We start from the raw sequence: 18,022 nt of genomic DNA on the forward strand, positions 1-18,022 counted from the left end.
GTGTAAAAAAATAATACTGTTGTTGCACATAAAGAGCAAACCATTTAATTCATGGTTGAAAACATTTTATTAATCAACAAAAGAACAATGCCAGCAAATTCATCAAAAGAAAACTTCAACTTAAAAGGTAGGGCTTTGCGCACACACACACACACACACACACACACACACACACACACACACACACACACACACACACACACACACACACACACACACACACACACACACACACACACACACACACACACACACACACACACACACACACACACACACACACACACACACACACACACGAGAGAGATGTGACGCATGGACGTAACCCCGCCCCCGGGCGAGACGCCCCGCCCCCCGCCCCCGTCATCACCCATCCGGCTGACTGACAGCCTGCGGGTGTCCGCACTGGCCGCCTGAACCACGTTATCACAATATGTAATTTTATGTAATATACAATTATCACAATCCCACATTATGCAAATACAGACAAATCTATTTTTCCAGAGCTCTTTAGAGAGCTTATTTATTTTCCCTAAACGTATCTGCCACCTCCTATCCGAGCCATGATCCGCGCTAATGGTCCGCGGCGTGTGGTCGCAGGGCGATGACGTCACCCGCCCTCTAGCCCCCTAGAAAACAGACGCGCAATTCGATCTAGTTCCAGTGTTGCCAGATTGGACCAGATTTCCCGCCCAATCTGGCAACACAGTCCACTACGATGTAAGTAGGAAACAATGTAATGTGTACAGTCACGTTATGAAACGCAAACAACCTTCAACACGCTCAGTCATGTTGTTTTGACCAGACACATGAATGAAGTGACATAACCAATGGCAGTGAATCAGACTACCTTCTGTTAGCGTGTGATGAAGACCTCTAGCGGCAGGGCGACGAAACTACAGGCCATGGAGCGTTTGATCTCTAGCGGCAGGATGACAGAACTCTGTCCTGATCTCCGTTCGATCTGGGTACCCGAGGAACCAAGAAGCAGGAGTCAAAGAGTACCCTCAGAAAAATGAGGTTTATTTGAGAATGTTTTCAAGAAAAAGTTTGTTCAGAACTCTTTTTACATAGTCAAAAGACATTTTACAATTTAGATGTATTCAAAGTGATGCAATTTATGGTCTATATACACAGGAACCAGAATTTACAACGCATGAGAAAGTTTTGAAATGCAATACTTGAAGCAGACAATTAAAAAAAACTAAACCTTGATTTTACAATGTGGATAATGTCGTGAGGTTGCAAATGAAAATGATAATTTACCGGAATTTAGTTTGCTAGTCCACATTGTTTCTGGATACGCAGGTTAGAACCACAAAGAACATCAATCACGTTGATCAATCAGGGATCGTAAGGATATCAATTTCTCTTTCCACCAAGCGAAGGTGAACGTGTTTATAGGCTGAACATCAAACACCTATGTCTTTACAGTTTGGGGATGAACCAAAGCGGCAGGAAGTGGACCCGCAGGAAGGGGACCCCTGGGTCCAGGTCTGGTCTGCACTCTGAACGGCTCCCAGGGCCTGGAAACAGACGGGCTTCACCGTCTCCCACCGCTCACCTGGCGCACAGCAGAGGCTCCTCCAGCCAATCTCACCAGCTTGGATCGATCTCAGGGGGTTGGAAAACTGTACATGGTTTACGATATGCGGGTCTACATTTCAAAGGCCGAAAGAAGAGAGCGAAGGGGGGGGGGGGGGGTAGTGTATGCGGATGCGGTCCCACAGCCCTGCTGCGGCCCTGCTCGGTGCTCCACAGCATCCTAAAAAGGAATTTGATGGAGCCTCCTGAACACCCTGAACCAGAAGACCCAGAGCAGGGACACGACGGACGATGGTAAGAAGAACACAGTCTGTGGGACGGGGCTGGTGCTTGTCCAAGTATAAAAAAAATAATAATAGTGAGTGACTGATGGCTTTCTCTAGAAGAGCAGGGCACCCATGCTCCCCATCTCACTCTGCTCCTTAACGAAGATCTCAAAGTACTGGTAGATGATGGTGACGGCCAGCAGGATACCCGTGCCTGAGCCGATGGCGCCCAGGAAGTCGGCCATCACAGACAGACCTCCGATACAGAGGCCGCCGAAGGCAGCCGCGGTGGGGATGTACCTAGAGCCAAACAGGAAGCCTTTAGTCTGACGCATCATGCATTACTATAACGGTCAATCAAGAAAGGTACATTCATGGATTCATGTCTGAATATTCACAAGAAAATACACGGCACTATATGACAAATAAAGAAGGCCCTGCTAAAGAAACTATGTGGTACCACAAAAGTATTCAAGGTTCTTGCATTTAATGAAAACGGATAAGGTTCTGAGACACTCCAGATGACAAGTCCAGATGTTGAACCACAATAGTATTCACGGTTCCTGTATTTAAAAGTGTGTTTACCTGTTGAGCTCATGGACCATGGAGGTCTCCCTGTGTCCCCTCATCACCATCTGCTGCTCCTTCAGTTGTTTGGCCACCTGGGGAACAGAAGAGACCTCATCACACACCGCTTCGGACACCAAGGCCCATAGCAAACAGCAGAGATACTCAGCATATTGGTGTCATGGCGGATACCAACGTACATCTTTAGCAGAGGAGCCAGACACTTCGATCCATGTTTTGGAGAAGAAGGCGCAGGAACCCAGCATGAAGACGATGTAGATGGAGGCGTGGACCGGGTCGTCCAGGACGGAGCCAAACGACTCAGGAGGGGAGAAGTAGTAACAGAGCCCCCCCACAGGATAGGCCCGCGCCGGACCACCCGTCGACGTGTCCTACAAAACACAGATAGGAATAATTAAATCTCTACGGTGAAGATGGCTGAACGTTTTTCAGTTGAGCATTGCAGTGTTCCGGTCCTCTGGGCGAATAATGGTGTTCAGAGCCTCGACAGGAGGGCGTACTCACAGACCACGTCCCAAGCAGGTTGACCAGGAAGTTGCCGCTGAATCGCGTGGAGAGCATCTGGGAGATGACGTAGAGGTTGGAGACCAGGGCGGACTGCAGGATGATGGGGATGTTGGAGGTGTAGAACAGCTTGATGGGGTAGGTGTTGTACTGACCACGGTAGCGGGCAGACTTGATGGGCAGGTCGACCCTGAAGCCCTGGGCAGGAGGGAAGAGCGACGGTGGTCAATCGTTTACCCCATGTGATTCAGGACCTTCCTTTAGGTATTCTCCATATTGCCTGTTCTTTTTGAAACGCACAAGTTTTGAGACTCATGTGAAAAAACATCCACAACTAACCTGGAAGTATATGACTACAGCAAAGACGAATACTGTGGCGATCAGATTCATGAGGTTGGGCAGGTTCTGCCTGTAGAAAGCCTCTCTCAGAGCTCGCACTTTGTCTGTCCGCGTGGCCAGCAGATGGAAGAGAGCGATGATAGCTCCCTCGAACTCAGTGCCTGGAAACAATCAATGACATGACATCAGCTGTGGCTTCTTATCTTCTGAATGAGATGTATGCATGGGGGTAAGAGTACATGCTGCTGTCCAGCCCCGTACCTCGGCCGGTGTTGACGGTGGTGGGGCTGAAGGCCTTCCAGACGATCGTCTCACAGATGTTGGTGGCGATGAAGAGGGAGATTCCTGAGCCCAGGCCATAGCCCTTCTGGAGCAGCTCGTCCAGCAGCAGGACGATCAGACCAGCCACGAACAGCTGGAGCACCGAGAAGAGAAGCATGGAATCAGGGCCATGTGTCACTTCAACACACAGACATCTACACACACACAAAGACATCTACACACAGACACACTACACTGCCAGAGGGGTCAAAGTCGCTAACGAAGGCGGCGCTTAGTTGATTAAGCCCGGTTAGAACTAACGGCACTTCCACTTGAGGCTTAAGCCATTCCATCATCACGGTTCAGCCGCACCTTGCTCAGGTTAGTTTAAACCAGGCTTAGATTATCGTGGATTACGCACGTTCACGAGATATGTAACCAGCCTAGAACCTTGAATGTCAAATCATGGATCAAATGTCCGAAAAAAGACAGAGCGGGATCTTTTCCAGCGGAGTACAGAAGCTGCTTGTGGAGGTCTATGAGGAGTATAAGTATGCACCATTCACCCAACTGCTTGTTCCCGATTTCGATAGAATACATAGATTTTGTATAAAAATAAAAAAATATCCACGATAACAATAGATAGCAATTCATTTAATTATTTTATTCGCATAATTTAATCTTAGACCCTTAGTGAAATTATATGCTGTATATTTTTATGACAAAATGGTGAGGACTAGGCTTGGCGGAACCTTCTGATGGTACACTTGTTGTCGATGGATTTGTCTGAAACACTGATCAATGGTGTAATGATGTAATGTAATGATACGCGTATTCGTACCGAAATGTTTCGATACGGGTCTGACTGTTAGATGCACGTTTCATTTCGGTATGTACCGAAAAAAATAAAAGGTTATTTTTGAAAAACGTTTTTATTGATCATCACACACTCTGACGGCCTTGTCTTGTCCTGATGTTTTGTGTTGAGGACCACAATGGAAATAAGTCCTGGACTTTATTGTGTTTTTATCCTCAATGGTATTTGATGTATTTTCATTTGTTTGATACAATTGAATAAATCAAAATCAAATTAAAAAAAAAAGTTTAAGAAAAAAACAAAAAACTTGCTGTACCGAAAAATATACCGAACCGTGAGGTACGTACCGAATCGTGACTTGTGTATCGTTACACCCCTACCGATCGAGTAAGCCTGACAGTTAACCTGCTAGCGACCAGGTTAGTTTGGTCGGATAAGTTGCCATGGTTACTTATTCCCTAAGCTAAGAAAACTAAGAAACTAAGCGTTTCGCTTGGTTGATGGAATACCCCTCTGGTCTGTCTGTCGTTTGTGTGGACTACCTTTTTGTTTACAGCGTTGATCGTGGCTGCCCACCTTAGGGTTGGGCTCGGGCTGCTGATGTGCATCTGGGGTCGCAGCAGATTGCTGACTTCAGCTATAGATATCTGATTATGCATTTTACCCTTGTTTTTTTTTTTTTAGACGTCCTGTATTTACGAACTGGAGCCACAGGCAAACTACTACGAATCCCTTGGTGTGTAGCACCATGACGTTCATTCCGACAACACTATTACTTACAGACAAGCTGATTGGTTGAAAACACCAAGTAGAGATTAAACATTTCAGAGCTAGAAATTGGCTTTTGGGCAAAAAAGGTAATGAAACAGTGGACTAGGATTACACGTTGTGTTGTTCATATGGGAGGTGAGCCTGTATGTTTACTCCACCTCATCCATGTCTCTTCAAGTCACTCTAATGACCCTTTAATGGCAGAAGGCCTTCGGGTCACATCATCTAGACAAGTAACCAGAGTGAGAGTCCTCACCTGAATGATGATAACGAGACAGATCCCAGCACCCATTTCTGAGGGGTCTCCGTACATGCCCGTCATAACGTAGACGATGGCCTGGCCGATGGTGATGATCATACCAAACACTGAGGAGTAAAAGAGCTGTGAATATCAGTAAATGGAAAGCCTTTATGATAGATAGATGGATATAGCTATCTATATTATATTCAAAACTGAACCAAGCCATGAGTCAATGGTGGACATACGTTTCTGTGCGCCGTTGAAGAGGGCTCTGTCCTTGGGGGTGTCTCCCACCTCAATGATCTTGGCTCCAGCCAGGAGCTGCATGATGAGGCCGGAGGTGACGATGGGGGAGATGCCCAACTCCATCAGGGTCCCTGAAGAAGGAGCGACCGTTAGGAAACACACCAAGAGAAGATACAGGCTTCCTATTAAACTAGAGTAGAGAAGCACCTCTGTTGGAGGCCAGGATCACTCTCATCCAGTAGAACGGATCAGCTGAATCCGAGGACATGATGCCGAAGAGGGGAATCTGTGAGAAGGTTAGAGATACAGAGGAGGGGGCAAATGATTAGATCAGCTGATTTTAACTCCAGACAGCTCCTAGTGAGTACTGCTTAATAAATCACTCATCACATCAAAGTGCTGAAAACAATGAACACAGGGGACTTGCCTGGCAGCACACCAGGAAGATGAAGAGGGTGATGGCCGTCCATAGTACTTTTTCTCTGAACTGAATCTGTGAATAAAAATAAAAAAACATCAACGCCACACGTCACAACCACAACGCGAAGAGTTCTCCGGTCGATTGTCAAACGCAGATGCGGCTTCACAGCCGTAAGAATGACGAGCCACACACCTTTCGTTCTGGTTTCTGGATCTCTGGTAATACTGCACAGAATGGCTTTATGACTTCCAAAAATTTGACTGTAGAAGAGAAAGAGCAAATGGAGAAGTGGAGTTAGTGTCTGACTGAGCGTGGATGCCACGTCTCGCTGGGCCGACGGCATCCGCGGGGCGGACTGAGACCAGCAGCGGTACCACAACAGCACAATTACACGCAAATATAAGAAAAATACACGAAAATAAAGTGGAAAATACTAATGACCAAAAGGCCCAAGGTCGTGTTCCCCTGAGCAGCGGTGGGTCCGTCCCGACCCCCGCTGTCCTCACAGCCGGCTGTCTAATGCGTCGTCATCACTAACTCTGCTTTGAATGAACGGCTAACGCTAGCTCCTTCAGTTAGCCTTCATGCCGTTCATAATGTGAACAGAAGAGCTGGAACACCAGAACCAGAACCACAGACCCATAGAGTAGACCCATACTGATGTGTTCACTGAGTAGAAGGTGAAACACTAAGGGGTTCTGCTACGTAAGCGACGGAGTGAGAGAGGAAGGTTAGCGTTAGCTTACTAGCTTAGCCCTCCATGGAGCTCGGCTGTCATATAGAATTTAACAATTAAACCTAAAAGGTATGCTACACAAAATGTACACACAACTAAACGATACACTAACTTAACAAAGAGGAAAAACCGGCGGCATACTAAGCATAAACGATACTCACTCCCCATGGTTGCAGTAGCTCTGCGGGTCGTCGCTACTGTGCTGCCGGCGCGGAGCTCGTCTTCAGCGGACTGATCTGAGCCCAGAGACACGTCACCATTCAGCCTTATGGACCGGATGGGGATTCAACCCCGCAACCCACACACACGTTCATTACATCTAGTAGGAATAGGATTGGTAGTATAGTAAATACTAATAGCAGTATTGGTAGTATATATATATAGCTATATCTAAACATAGATATAGCTATAGATAGATATAGCTATAGATAGATAGATAGATAGATAGATAGATAGATAGATAGATAGATAGATACCATTGTATTAATGTAGAATGTGTTATAATCAATGCACACAACGAGCCTAGTTGGTCACATCTCATCATTGTAGGATTGCTGGTTTCTTAAGTTTAGAAGATACTTTTTTTGGTCCTTAGAAGAGTTAATTGATCAGGTTTTTTTTAAAGTACCAGGACCAGTACCATTGTTACTGCAAATAAGACGCAACAAATATATGTAATGCGAAAGCCCTCTTTTATTAAATGTATGTGTTATATATATATATATATATATATTTCTTTTAATTGCTTTTAATGTTTAGCTTGTCTAATGTGTTTTTAGCGTTTTCTTTTTTTTACCATTTGATGTTGTTTTTACTGCTTTTATGATGTATTGTACAGTGTCTTTGAGTATTTAGAAAAGCGCTTTAAATAAAATGTATTATTATTATTATTATTATTATAGAACCATTACGCATATTGTCCTACTAATCAAATTTGTAGGCCTTTGGGTTACCATTGAAGCACAACACTAAACATCTATAAATCTTTCGCATATTAAAAAACCAACGGAGGTAATGAAGACGGTTTCAACAGTCCTCCTGTGTGGTGATACGGCTCGTCTCCGCCAGGGGGCAGCACAGGACAGACCACTTTCTGTCTGGAACCGTTTGTACAACGATACACTCCACATCCCATAACAACCCGCACGTAACCAAGGCAAGCGGATTCATCAGACTTCTTTTTGTTCTTCATCCTTCACATGACACATGTGAGACACTCTGTCTCTGTCTCTCTCTGTCTCGTTTCCAATTCATTGATGCAGATATAATGTGCATGGGTTTGTCAGGCCAGTGTGTACATTGTGTGTACATTGCCGATCCATTGCATCACTGCAGTAACCAACAAGACTTATCAGTTGACATGTCTCTCTCTCTCTCTCTCTCTCTCTCTCTCTCTCTCTCTCTCTCTCTCTCTCTCTCTCTCTCTCTCTCTCTCTCTCTCTCTCTCTCTAATCCCAATCCATTCATCAACCCTAAATCATGTACAGAACGCTCTGAGATCAGCTATGTCTCTGATATGAAGCTAGTCTATACATATATTAATTTGAATCTGCCAATGTAGATTCATAGTTTGTGATCAATCTTAGATTATGAAACACAGAAATGGTCAATGCAGTGCACAACATACTAATATTTATCTTTTACTAAGTCATTATTAACTGACTATCAATTGCCTATTTAAAGAGTCAGAGCAGGGTTAGGGTAAGGGGTATGAAAAGCCATACTCTGGTCTTGTTGTGGTCCTTAATCGTGATCCACTGCAGTGTTAACCTCATAAACACTCTCACAGTGAGGACATCATGTCCACCACCTCTGACCCCCAGTTAACATGTACACACAACACAGAGCTGGTATAGGGGTGTGACCTCTAGAGTACGGAGCGCTGCTATTGGTCCTCCAGGCTGGAGGACGGAGCGATGCTATTGGTCCTCACCTCCTAGCGCTGCTATCGGTCCTTGTCTACTAGGGCTGCTATTGGTCCTCGTCTCCTAGCGTTGCTATTGGTCCTCGTCTCCTAGCGTTGCTATTGGTCCTCGTTTCCTAGCGTTGCTATTGGTCCTCGTCTCCTCCTGCTGGACCAGCTGTATGGAGCTCCAGGTGGCCCTATCTAATGCAGGTTCTCGGTCTTCTGCCCCACAGCCGTCCTGTGGGCACAGCTGGGAGAAGTCATCTTGTCATATTATGGGATATACTCCAGGCTATGGATCGTACAATGTCTGGGTTCATTATGGGATGATACTCTATGGATCGTACAATGTCTGCCTCATTATGGAGTGATACTCCAGGCTATGGAGTAAACCATGTCTGGGTTCATGTAAACAGTGTGTGTGTATGGCCTGGGATCTGTATGGAAGCCATACAGGTCCCAGGTCTGCTGGACTGTTACTGATATGAACATAAACTCTCTCTGCCTCTCTGACGGGGATGAAAGCTTCATTCTGAAGGCCGCAGCGTGGGCTACAGCACAGCGTTGACTCATCATCCTTTCATTCTTCTTTCTAACACACACTCTCTCACATCCTCCCCCGTTCTCCAGAGTTACTCACTGGTCTCTGTACATGCTATTTTAAACACCAGGACACTAAGTCACTGGGCTCTGTGGGTATTCCTCCATACATAATATGGTATTCTTAGAAAATTAAGATAACATGTCTGGAATGTGTTGGGTTTTAGAATGTCTTGAAATCCAGTTGACCTATGACACTGAGTTATGCAAGGCTGTTAGTTTGTGCCTCTGCACCTGCACGTGTGCAGCGCAGAGACTGTGTTATTGAGTTACACCTCACAGGACAACGTGGAGTCAGCACTTATCTGGGCTACAGAGGGCTGTTATGCAACCGCACAATGACATTGAAGGTGGTCTCTCTGTCTCTCTCTCTCTCTCTCTCTCTCTCTCTCTCCTATTGTTTCCTATTTTCTTATAAAAAACAGCGCATATGTATAAGGTCCATTCAGAGTAAATACTTTCTACATTAAAGCTAGGGAATGGATTTCAGAAGTTGGAAAGCCTCTTTACATCCTGCCATCTGTGCTGATAGTGTTGGCTGTCGTCATGGTTCTTATCATGATGGAAGTCTTATCAACATGCTACCGGGAGGGACTTTGGAGGGTCATGAGTGCATCACATGCTGTGACTCTAATAAGTAGATATTGTTGTGTTCTGATACAAAAAGGGTCCACACTTCAGATACCACAGCTGAAGTACTCGTGTGATGGAGATCATCACCTTCCTCCCTGTGGCTATCGACCGGCTGTTCATAATACGTAGTAGACCATGCATCTCTGGCATCGCGTGACTCGATTCCGCCGCCACCGGCCAAACAAGACAGCTTCAAACAACATCTAAAATAACTTTCAGGAGAGCCAAAGTCGTGAGTCCTGAATACAACAGGAGGAAGAATCTATTTATTCTCTGTGTCACTTCTCTTCAGACCTCCATTTAGAGCTTCACAGGCCAGTGGAAATAGACGTGATTGTCTGCATAGCTCACGGCTCCACGCTGATCCTCAGTCAGTGAGTGCCTCTTAATCCCCCTCCCCCCGCCCTCCATGACTCTCTATGATGACATGCTGATCTCCTGACTCCCAGTCCACCAAAGGCTGTCAACAACAGATTAGCACCTGGTGGCACATGAATCCCTCATTAGGTCTGGACAATGTTTAAGCTAGATGTCATCAGGAGACGTTATAAATCAAATGCAATGATAGCGGCGAGAGCCCTGTGCCGACAGGAACCCTGAGTGACCCCTCACCCTGCTGGAGGGGCCACGGTCGAAACGGGGGAAAGCTGTAAGTAAAACAGTAGGAGTCTCCTAAATGTGTCACTCAGCAGCTTTGTCTACACTAATATCCCAGGATATTCTGCCCTCATGACGAGATCTGCAACTATAGTAAACATCAACTGTATTTCCACATCCAAACATGTTTCTGACTCATGTTCCTCATGCGGCCACTGAGAGGAACAGCATTCCTGGTACCAGTCAGTTGCTTCAATGGAATCCTGCTAATTAAGTGCAAAAACGGTTTTAATGCCTTCTTGGCGAGCTGGCTGAGACACCACTGAGGATGAACTGTGATTGACTCCTTCCAGCGGACATAAGAGTCATAGCAAGCGCAGGAGATGGGCCTCTACATGCGTCAGAGCAGCAGGCCTTTCCTCCAGATAAGCCCTTCAGATCTGTTTGTTGTGCATTTTGCTACCAAACAACGACATCGCCGATCGCCTCCGACCCTCCAAGGCCTCCTCCGGGCCTCAGGGATTAAAGACTTCAACATTAGGTCCTTTACCAGAAGGTACACACGGCAGGAGTCCCCGAGACATGGTCACATGGTCACAGGTTTAGAGTCGGTTCAGCGCTCTGAAGGAACAATAACAAACACAGGAAGTGCCAGCCACCTCAGACGAGCCCCGTTTGTAAACACACAAACTCTTATGCACTCTCTAACCCACCTCTTGCCACAGTACACAGAACTGCCTGGTACAAACCACCAATGTGCTGACAGGTATTGAGGTACAGGGATTTCTTTGAAGTCACCACAGCACTCAAGGACATCTGACCTATGACCTTGACAGGTCATAGGTCAGGACAATAGGCGCCTAGCTTCAGATTCTCTCTACCCTGTATTTTGTTCTTCTATATTCAGATTCACCGGTTTACATACACAGCATTCCTAATGCATGCAACATACAGCTCAATATACAGCTAAGGGGACTGGACCACATTCATGGTATTTCAATCACACAGGAAACGGCACACAGCTCAGGTTCACTTCAGTCCCAGGTTGATCCTCAGGAGTCAGAACAAGACTTCAGAGCCGCCCAACGGTGACCTGAAGGTTCCCAAGCCCTGTCCTATCAGGAGGGCTGGAGGAGACGGGGGGGCAGAACGCCATCTGATCTCCAGGTGGATCCATGTGCCTAGCTCTGACTGTGTATTGGAGCGTACGGATCATGCAAGCTTTCTCTGAGCCCAGTCCACCTTTCATTCTGAAAGTAAACAATAATATAATAATAATAAGTTTATTCTATTTAGTGCCTTTCTCACACTCAAGGTCGCTTTACATTAAGCAATCAAAGTCTTTATCACAAAAGGTTTTATTTTCCAGACACTGTTGACACAAGTTTACAAGAGGTGTCGCACAAAAACACTAAATAAGGTCAAATCCCAATCAGAACAGAATCTCAGAACAGTTTTCTGGAATGTAGAATTCGTCATTTCTTGCTATACATCTTTTTGTTACAAATAGCACCAATAAATAAGTCTCTACATAATCCTTATATATGGTTCTGATACATGCACTCTCTTCCTTATTGCCCATTTAAGGAATGAAGAGAAGTATATCAGAGATAAATCAACTAATTAATCAACAAAGCAAGAAGAGGATTCCCTTAAAATGGCCTTTGAAAATACAGGCAATAAAGTAGAGGGGAGTGAAATGTTGGACACTACAAAAAAACGGTACATTCCATTATCTACAACCACAAGAAATGTCCTTCCGACAAACAACAGCAAATAAACAAACTAAGAAATATTCAATGCAGCGGATTCAGCTTCAAGCGACCCTGCTACCTGTGGTCTCCCGTTCTGAGGAGGCCATGATAACTTCCCAGGTGCTACGAGGTCGTGGCTCAGGTGCCGGGGAGCTGGGGCCCGGGGCCAGTGGCCCGAGGCCAAGTGTAGATCAGGCCCTCACGAATGTGGGCTGTGCTGTAGGCTGACGGCAGTCTGACAAGTCTCAGTCTCTCTCCACTCCACAGGAAGCACCAACAGAGGCTCAAAGTAGAGCTACAGAAGCGTCACACGACGTTTCCCTCTCGTCCCTCACGAGGATAAAGCAATAAAGTAAATAAACGAGTTGGTAACAGAAGGAGCAGTGTGACGGAGGAGTACAGGGACACCACAGAGCACCACCCCTCGCCTCCGTCAGCAGAGGTCGCCCCCCAGGGTCGTCCTGCCGCTGGCCACCAAGAGGAGCAGCTTCCTCCGAGGCCTGGGGGAGGGGGTCAGCGCCACGCGTCCTTCTCCTGCCGAGGCGAGGTGGTGACACGGTGGCTCCGCAGTGGGATCCACGAGAAGACCCCGCACCGCCCCAGGCCGGACCCCACAGGCTGGGTTCCCCTTCTACTGTGGAGGAGGGGGGTCTGGCACTTCCCCGGGTGCCTCTTAGCACCACTCAGAGAGGAGTCATTGAATCTCCGAGCAGAATAGACTCTGCAGCGGCGTCTAGTCGGCGCTGTGCTCCTGCAGCCGGGAGATCAGGGTGATGAGGTTCTGCAGGCCGAAGATGAATCCGCTGTCGCCGCCCTCATGCAGCACGCTGTCCTCGCCGTAGTGCCGGCACGTGGTGTGGGCGAAGTCGATCATGTGCACGTCCACCGGGGACCCCGCCGCCTCCGGGGCGCCGCGGGACGAGCGCCCGGTGCCGCCTTTGGCGACGGCGGCGCCGGCACACCCCGCCGAGGGAGACGAGGGGAACCCGAACGCCTCGTCCTCCTCGTCGTACTCCTCGTCGGAGGGCTCGTCGTCCTCGCCCTCCTCGCCGCCGCGGGGCCGCGGTCGGGCGCGGGCCCGCTGGGGGTCGCCGTCGTAGTTGATGAGCAGCGAGCTGGAGAAGAAGCGGTAGGACTCGCAGGCCTCCAGCGTGGCCTGCATGTCCCTCAGGCGCCGCAGCACCGGGGACAGCAGCTCCTGGCGCAGCCGGCGCCCGTTGTGGAAGAACTGGTACAGCGCCTCCTTGAAGCCCGCCAGCGTCAGCTTGCGGCCGTGGTACTTGTTCATGAAGATGAGCTGGCCCGAGTCCGGGTGGTATATCTGCAGCAGGCAAACATACAACGTCAACGCAAAACGTCAGTGGGCAAACGCACAACATCAACACCTGCAGCGGACACACAATGTCAGCGCCCGCAAGAACATGCAGTGCTACAACCCCGAGAGAGCGATTACAGACACAGCATCCTCCAAAACGTTGGGGTCTTCACACCCCGGCCTAAACGATGCGTGTTCTGGCCGGGTGGTGAAGCAGGACATAAAGAGGCCTTCGCCCTCGCGCAGCAGGCATCATTTTTAAAGGCTGTACAGGTGGAGCTCGCCATGCACCCCGCGCCTCATCCCGACGGCCGTCCCGAGAGACAGAGCACCGCTGCTCTCTAAGTTATAAAGATAGTGGATCATTTTAACGGTACAGAGGAAAAAAAGTCGTCCTTTTGGGGGATTCCTTCCCTAATAACAATGATTCTTAGAGTAGATATTAGTATTTCTAAAGTTACTGTCTGTGTCGGGGTTAGCGTACAGTGAGCTGAACGGTGAGTAGTACCTGCATGCCACAGAGGCGGACCCCTATGGAGGCCGACGTGCTCTGCTGGCACTTCCTGGTGTGGTTGGCCTTCTTCTCCTCGGAGGCGTCGTCGCCATGCTGCCTCGTGCCCATCTTCAGGTCCAGCACGCACGGCACCGAGTACCGCCACGTCAGGTTCTCCAGCAGGATGAATTCTGGGCCGGGGTCAAGGGTCAACACACGGAGCCACAGAGGGGTTGACCCCGACCCCGTCCCAGCCTAACCACCACCTGACCCTCACCCGCCCGCCCCCCCGACTCTACCCAGTGGAGGATACTGTGCTGGTTGCGGAGCTTGGCCGTGTCCCTCAGCTTCTGCAGCAGCTGCTGGTGACACTTGAGTCTCCAGGGGTTGTGCTTGGTCTTCTCCTGGCTGAGGAAGAGGACCTCGGCCTGCTGGACCTCCTCCCTGCGCGCACACACACACAGACACAGACACAGACACACAGACACAGACACAGACACACACACACACACACACACACACACACACACACACACACACACACACACACACACACACACACACACACACACACACACACAGGTGTTTTAGTACCCTGGCCTCTTTTCCAAAAAGACAAAATACATGGCATGATCTGGTACCGTGCTAATCCCACTAGCCTGGCTCGGTACCGTGCTAATCCCACTAGCCTGGCTCGGTACCGTGCTAATCCCACTAGCCTGGCTCGCTACCGTGCTAATCCCACTAGCCTGGCTCGCTACCGTGCTAATCCCACTAGCCTGGCTCGCTACCGTGCTAATCCCACTAGCCTGGCTCGGTACCGTGCTAATCCCACTAGCCTGGCTCGCTACCGTGCTAATCCCACTAGCCTGGCTCGCTACCGTGCTAATCCCACTAGCCTGGCTCGGTACCGTGCTAATCCCACTAGCCTGGCTCGGTACCGTGCTAATCCCACTAGCCTGGCTCGGTACCGTGCTAATCCCACTAGCCTGGCTCGGTCTAATCTGTTAGTGAGCCGTGCTAATGCTGCGCTCACCTCACGAGTGTGTCGTCCTTGCGTAGCGCCCGCGCCCGCTGCTCCTTGCTGTAGCTCTCCGTCTCCCCCAGCGGCGTCTCCCCGCTCCTCTTCAGGGTCTTGGGCTCCGCAGAGAGGCGCTCCTCGCGGGGGGCCGGGGGGAAGGGGTCCCCGGGGGACGGGTACGCCATCAGACACAGTTTACCCTCCGCAGTCTCCTCGAACCGCACCGACACCACGCCTGGGGAGGGGGGAGAGACACCGAGGAGGGAGAGACAGAGACCGAGAGAGAGAGGGAGACAGGGAGAGAGAGAGAGAGAGAGGGGGGGGGAGACAGGGAGAGATGATTTAGTTTAAGGAGTAAAACAAATGCCAAGATATATCCAAACCCATAAAGCAGCCGTTCTGACGACCCTACCTCAACACGCTATAAGATCATATAAGATCAACGTTGTGGGCAGAACATTGGAACTATGACTAACAATAACCACCAAGTAGGCCACGATGATGCTGATGAAACCCAAGTTACATTAAACATGACAAAGCATTAACGACCAGATCCACAACCAACACGACCCCATGATGACCTCCCAGCGGTCCGCATGTCCGGTCCCCGGCGCTGTGAATCAAAGCCCAGAACGCCTTAGGACCTGAGGCCCCCACAGCGACCACTGCACGCTCACCGCATCATCTCCCAGCTACAGGAGCCAATAGCAGAGCTTGGGGGGCCATCTTACTTCTCTGACCGCTCGCCCACACGGTGACGTCACTGTGCTGCGGAATCCCCCCAGCCTCTGAAGTGACTCCAGCCCGCCCCCTCCCTCCCAGAGTGCCGTCCCGTCCCGGGGAACCACAGAACCCGGGGGGGGTCTGCGGGGTTCTCTAGAGCTCGTTCACTGCTAGAACCCGGGGGTATTCAGGGTTCTCTAAAGACGGTTCATTACTAGAACCTGGGGGTCTGCAGGGTTCTCTAGAGCTCGTTCATTACTTTTGTTTCTGCAGAACCCAGAGCAGTGGGGCCCTGGCACTCCAAGACCCACGCGGTGGGGAACATTCTCAGAGTCTCTGTATACCCATGTGACCCGCCGGTCAAGCATACAGCTCTTTATTTTGGTCCCGGGCTGCGTGACTGCGGACCACTCAGTAAGTAACCCAGGACGGGACTAACGGTACCGGGTATGAGGGGCTCCCAGGAGGGGACTAACGGTACCGGGTATGAGAGGCTCCCAGGAGGGGACTAACGGTACCGGGTATGAGGGGCTCCCAGGAGGGGACTAACGGTACCGGGTATGAGAGGCTCCCAGGAGGGGACTAACGGTACCGGGTATGAGGGGCTCCCAGGAGGGGACTAACGGTACCGGGTATGAGGGGCTCCCAGGAGGGGACTAACGGTACCGGGTATGAGAGGCTCCCAGGAGGGGACTAACGGTACCGGGTATGAGGGGCTCCCAGGAGGGGACTAACGGTACCGGGTATGAGAGGCTCCCAGGACGAGATTAACGCTCCTGGTATGAGGCCTCCCAGGACGCGACTAGCGGTACCCCGTAAGGGCCTCCCAGGACGGGACTAGCGGTACCGGGTATGAGGGGGTCCCTGGAGGGGACTAACGGTACCGGGTATGAGGGGCTCCCAGGAGGGGACTAACGGTACCCAGTATGAGGGACTCACAGGACGGGACTAACGGTACCCCGTAAGGGCCTCACAGGACGGGACTAACGGTACCCGGTATGGTCATTAACTACCCTACAATAATACCGTCGTAATTACCCTACACCCTCCAGTCACGAGTGTTACTGCGGTCTGAAATGTTGGCTTTTTTTTCGGTCAAAGCTCTCCTTGTGTCCTTAACCACCGAGGTGCCCTTGTCACTACTTATAGGTTGGATTTGGACCTCGACTGTACTGAGACCAGGGACCAAACAAGACCCGAGCGGTACTGAGACCAGGGACCAAAAAACAAGACCCGAGCGGTACTGAGACCAGGGACCAAACAAGACCCGAGCGGTACTGAGACCAGGGACCAAAAAACAAGACCCGAGCGGTACTGAGACCAGGGACGAACACAGACCAGATAACATGCCGTCACTAACTTCACACTAATCCACCATTTTAATGATTCCACTAGAATAGCCTTCAGTCCTAGGAGGCTGAGCTCGAGGAGAAAGGAAGAAGAGGGAACCAGATACATGAAGACAGGCCGAACCGTCTCACCTTTATACTGAGGAGTGAACTTCCTGATCTCCGGAGGCAGGCTCTTGTAGAACTGGTGCTCCCGGGGGATGAGCGGCTTGCAGATGGCCTGCTCCCCGAAGCGCATGATGCAGGAGTGTCCGGCAACCTGGTGCACGAAGGGCTCCAGCATCACCCCCTTCACGTCTGCCTTCAGCAGCGCCTCGTGAGCAGGACCCATCCTCGCTCCGCATCGGACGGCGGGGTGAACGTGACCCACCAGGGCTGCGGGGTGGCGACCAGCTCGGTCACCGGCGGGGCTCCCTATGGTGTAGTCCGGTCGTTCCTGTGTCGGCCACCAGGGGGGGCTGCCGGTCGTCTGCTTCACGCAGAACAAAACAAAGGACGACAGGAAGCAGAGAAAGGACCTCTGCGATCCTTTAGTTTCCGGTATTTTCAACTCCAATGTTTGAATATGAAAGCGATCCGTCACTGTTGGAGGTTATCCGCGTTTGTGTATATACGATACAAACAATATTTTCACAGTTGGTCGCTTAAAAAAATGTCCCTGCGTTGGCATGTCCATCCGCCATCGTTCTCTGTACCAAAACTGACGTCGGTGCGGACCTACAGCCTGCTAACGCCGCTGAGCCCCTCCTCCCTCGGAAAGTAGCCAATCACAGGTCGGTAGCTGTCACTGGGCGGGAACAATCGTCCGGATAGGACAGAACCGGATTTGACTCTGAAACGAAGCAACAAAGCGTCGGGGGATGGGGCTCGAGCATAAACACAAGACGTAGGCGTGC

At 49.8% G+C, this 18,022-nt stretch overlaps 2 protein-coding genes across 2 annotated transcripts; both read right to left on the bottom strand.

Annotated features, from left to right (window-relative positions):
• Nucleotides 1-1,002: 1,002 nt before the first annotated feature.
• On the bottom strand, nucleotides 1,003-6,969 carry sec61a1a (SEC61 translocon subunit alpha 1a). Its single transcript, XM_084464241.1, has 12 exons — nucleotides 6,897-6,969; nucleotides 6,192-6,259; nucleotides 6,006-6,071; nucleotides 5,786-5,864; nucleotides 5,578-5,709; nucleotides 5,348-5,457; nucleotides 3,504-3,657; nucleotides 3,243-3,403; nucleotides 2,904-3,101; nucleotides 2,579-2,770; nucleotides 2,397-2,473; nucleotides 1,003-2,111 (listed from the first exon to the last, which is right to left on the bottom strand). The coding sequence occupies exons 1-12, from the start codon at nucleotides 6,901-6,903 to the stop codon at nucleotides 1,925-1,927; spliced, it is 1,431 nt and encodes a 476-aa protein (XP_084320367.1). The 5' UTR covers nucleotides 6,904-6,969; the 3' UTR covers nucleotides 1,003-1,924.
• A 4,850-nt stretch (nucleotides 6,970-11,819) lies between these two features.
• Nucleotides 11,820-17,808, bottom strand: ip6k2b (inositol hexakisphosphate kinase 2b). Its single transcript, XM_084464021.1, has 5 exons — nucleotides 17,259-17,808; nucleotides 15,070-15,289; nucleotides 14,347-14,477; nucleotides 14,049-14,224; nucleotides 11,820-13,546 (listed from the first exon to the last, which is right to left on the bottom strand). The coding sequence occupies exons 1-5, from the start codon at nucleotides 17,455-17,457 to the stop codon at nucleotides 12,959-12,961; spliced, it is 1,314 nt and encodes a 437-aa protein (XP_084320147.1). The 5' UTR covers nucleotides 17,458-17,808; the 3' UTR covers nucleotides 11,820-12,958.
• Nucleotides 17,809-18,022: the final 214 nt, after the last annotated feature.

This window comes from Micromesistius poutassou (genome assembly GCF_964030765.1).
Source record: "Micromesistius poutassou genome assembly, chromosome: 2".
NCBI classification, from domain to species: Eukaryota; Metazoa; Chordata; class Actinopteri; order Gadiformes; family Gadidae; genus Micromesistius; species Micromesistius poutassou.

Coding starts and splice junctions, on each gene's coding strand:
- ip6k2b (XM_084464021.1), bottom strand. CDS start 17,457: ATGGGTCCTGCTCACGAGGCGCTGCTGAAGGCAGACGTGAAGGGGGTG. Junction 15,290..17,258: donor GTTCACTCCTCAGTATAAAG/GTGAGACGGTTC, acceptor CCCCCTCCCCAG/GCGTGGTGTCGGTGCGGTTC. Junction 14,225..14,346: donor CAAGCTCCGCAACCAGCACA/GTATCCTCCACT, acceptor ACCCCGGCCCAG/AATTCATCCTGCTGGAGAAC.
- sec61a1a (XM_084464241.1), bottom strand. Junction 5,865..6,005: donor TCTTCCTGGTGTGCTGCCAG/GCAAGTCCCCTG, acceptor ACCTTCTCACAG/ATTCCCCTCTTCGGCATCAT. Junction 3,102..3,242: donor CTGTAGTCATATACTTCCAG/GTTAGTTGTGGA, acceptor CCTCCTGCCCAG/GGCTTCAGGGTCGACCTGCC.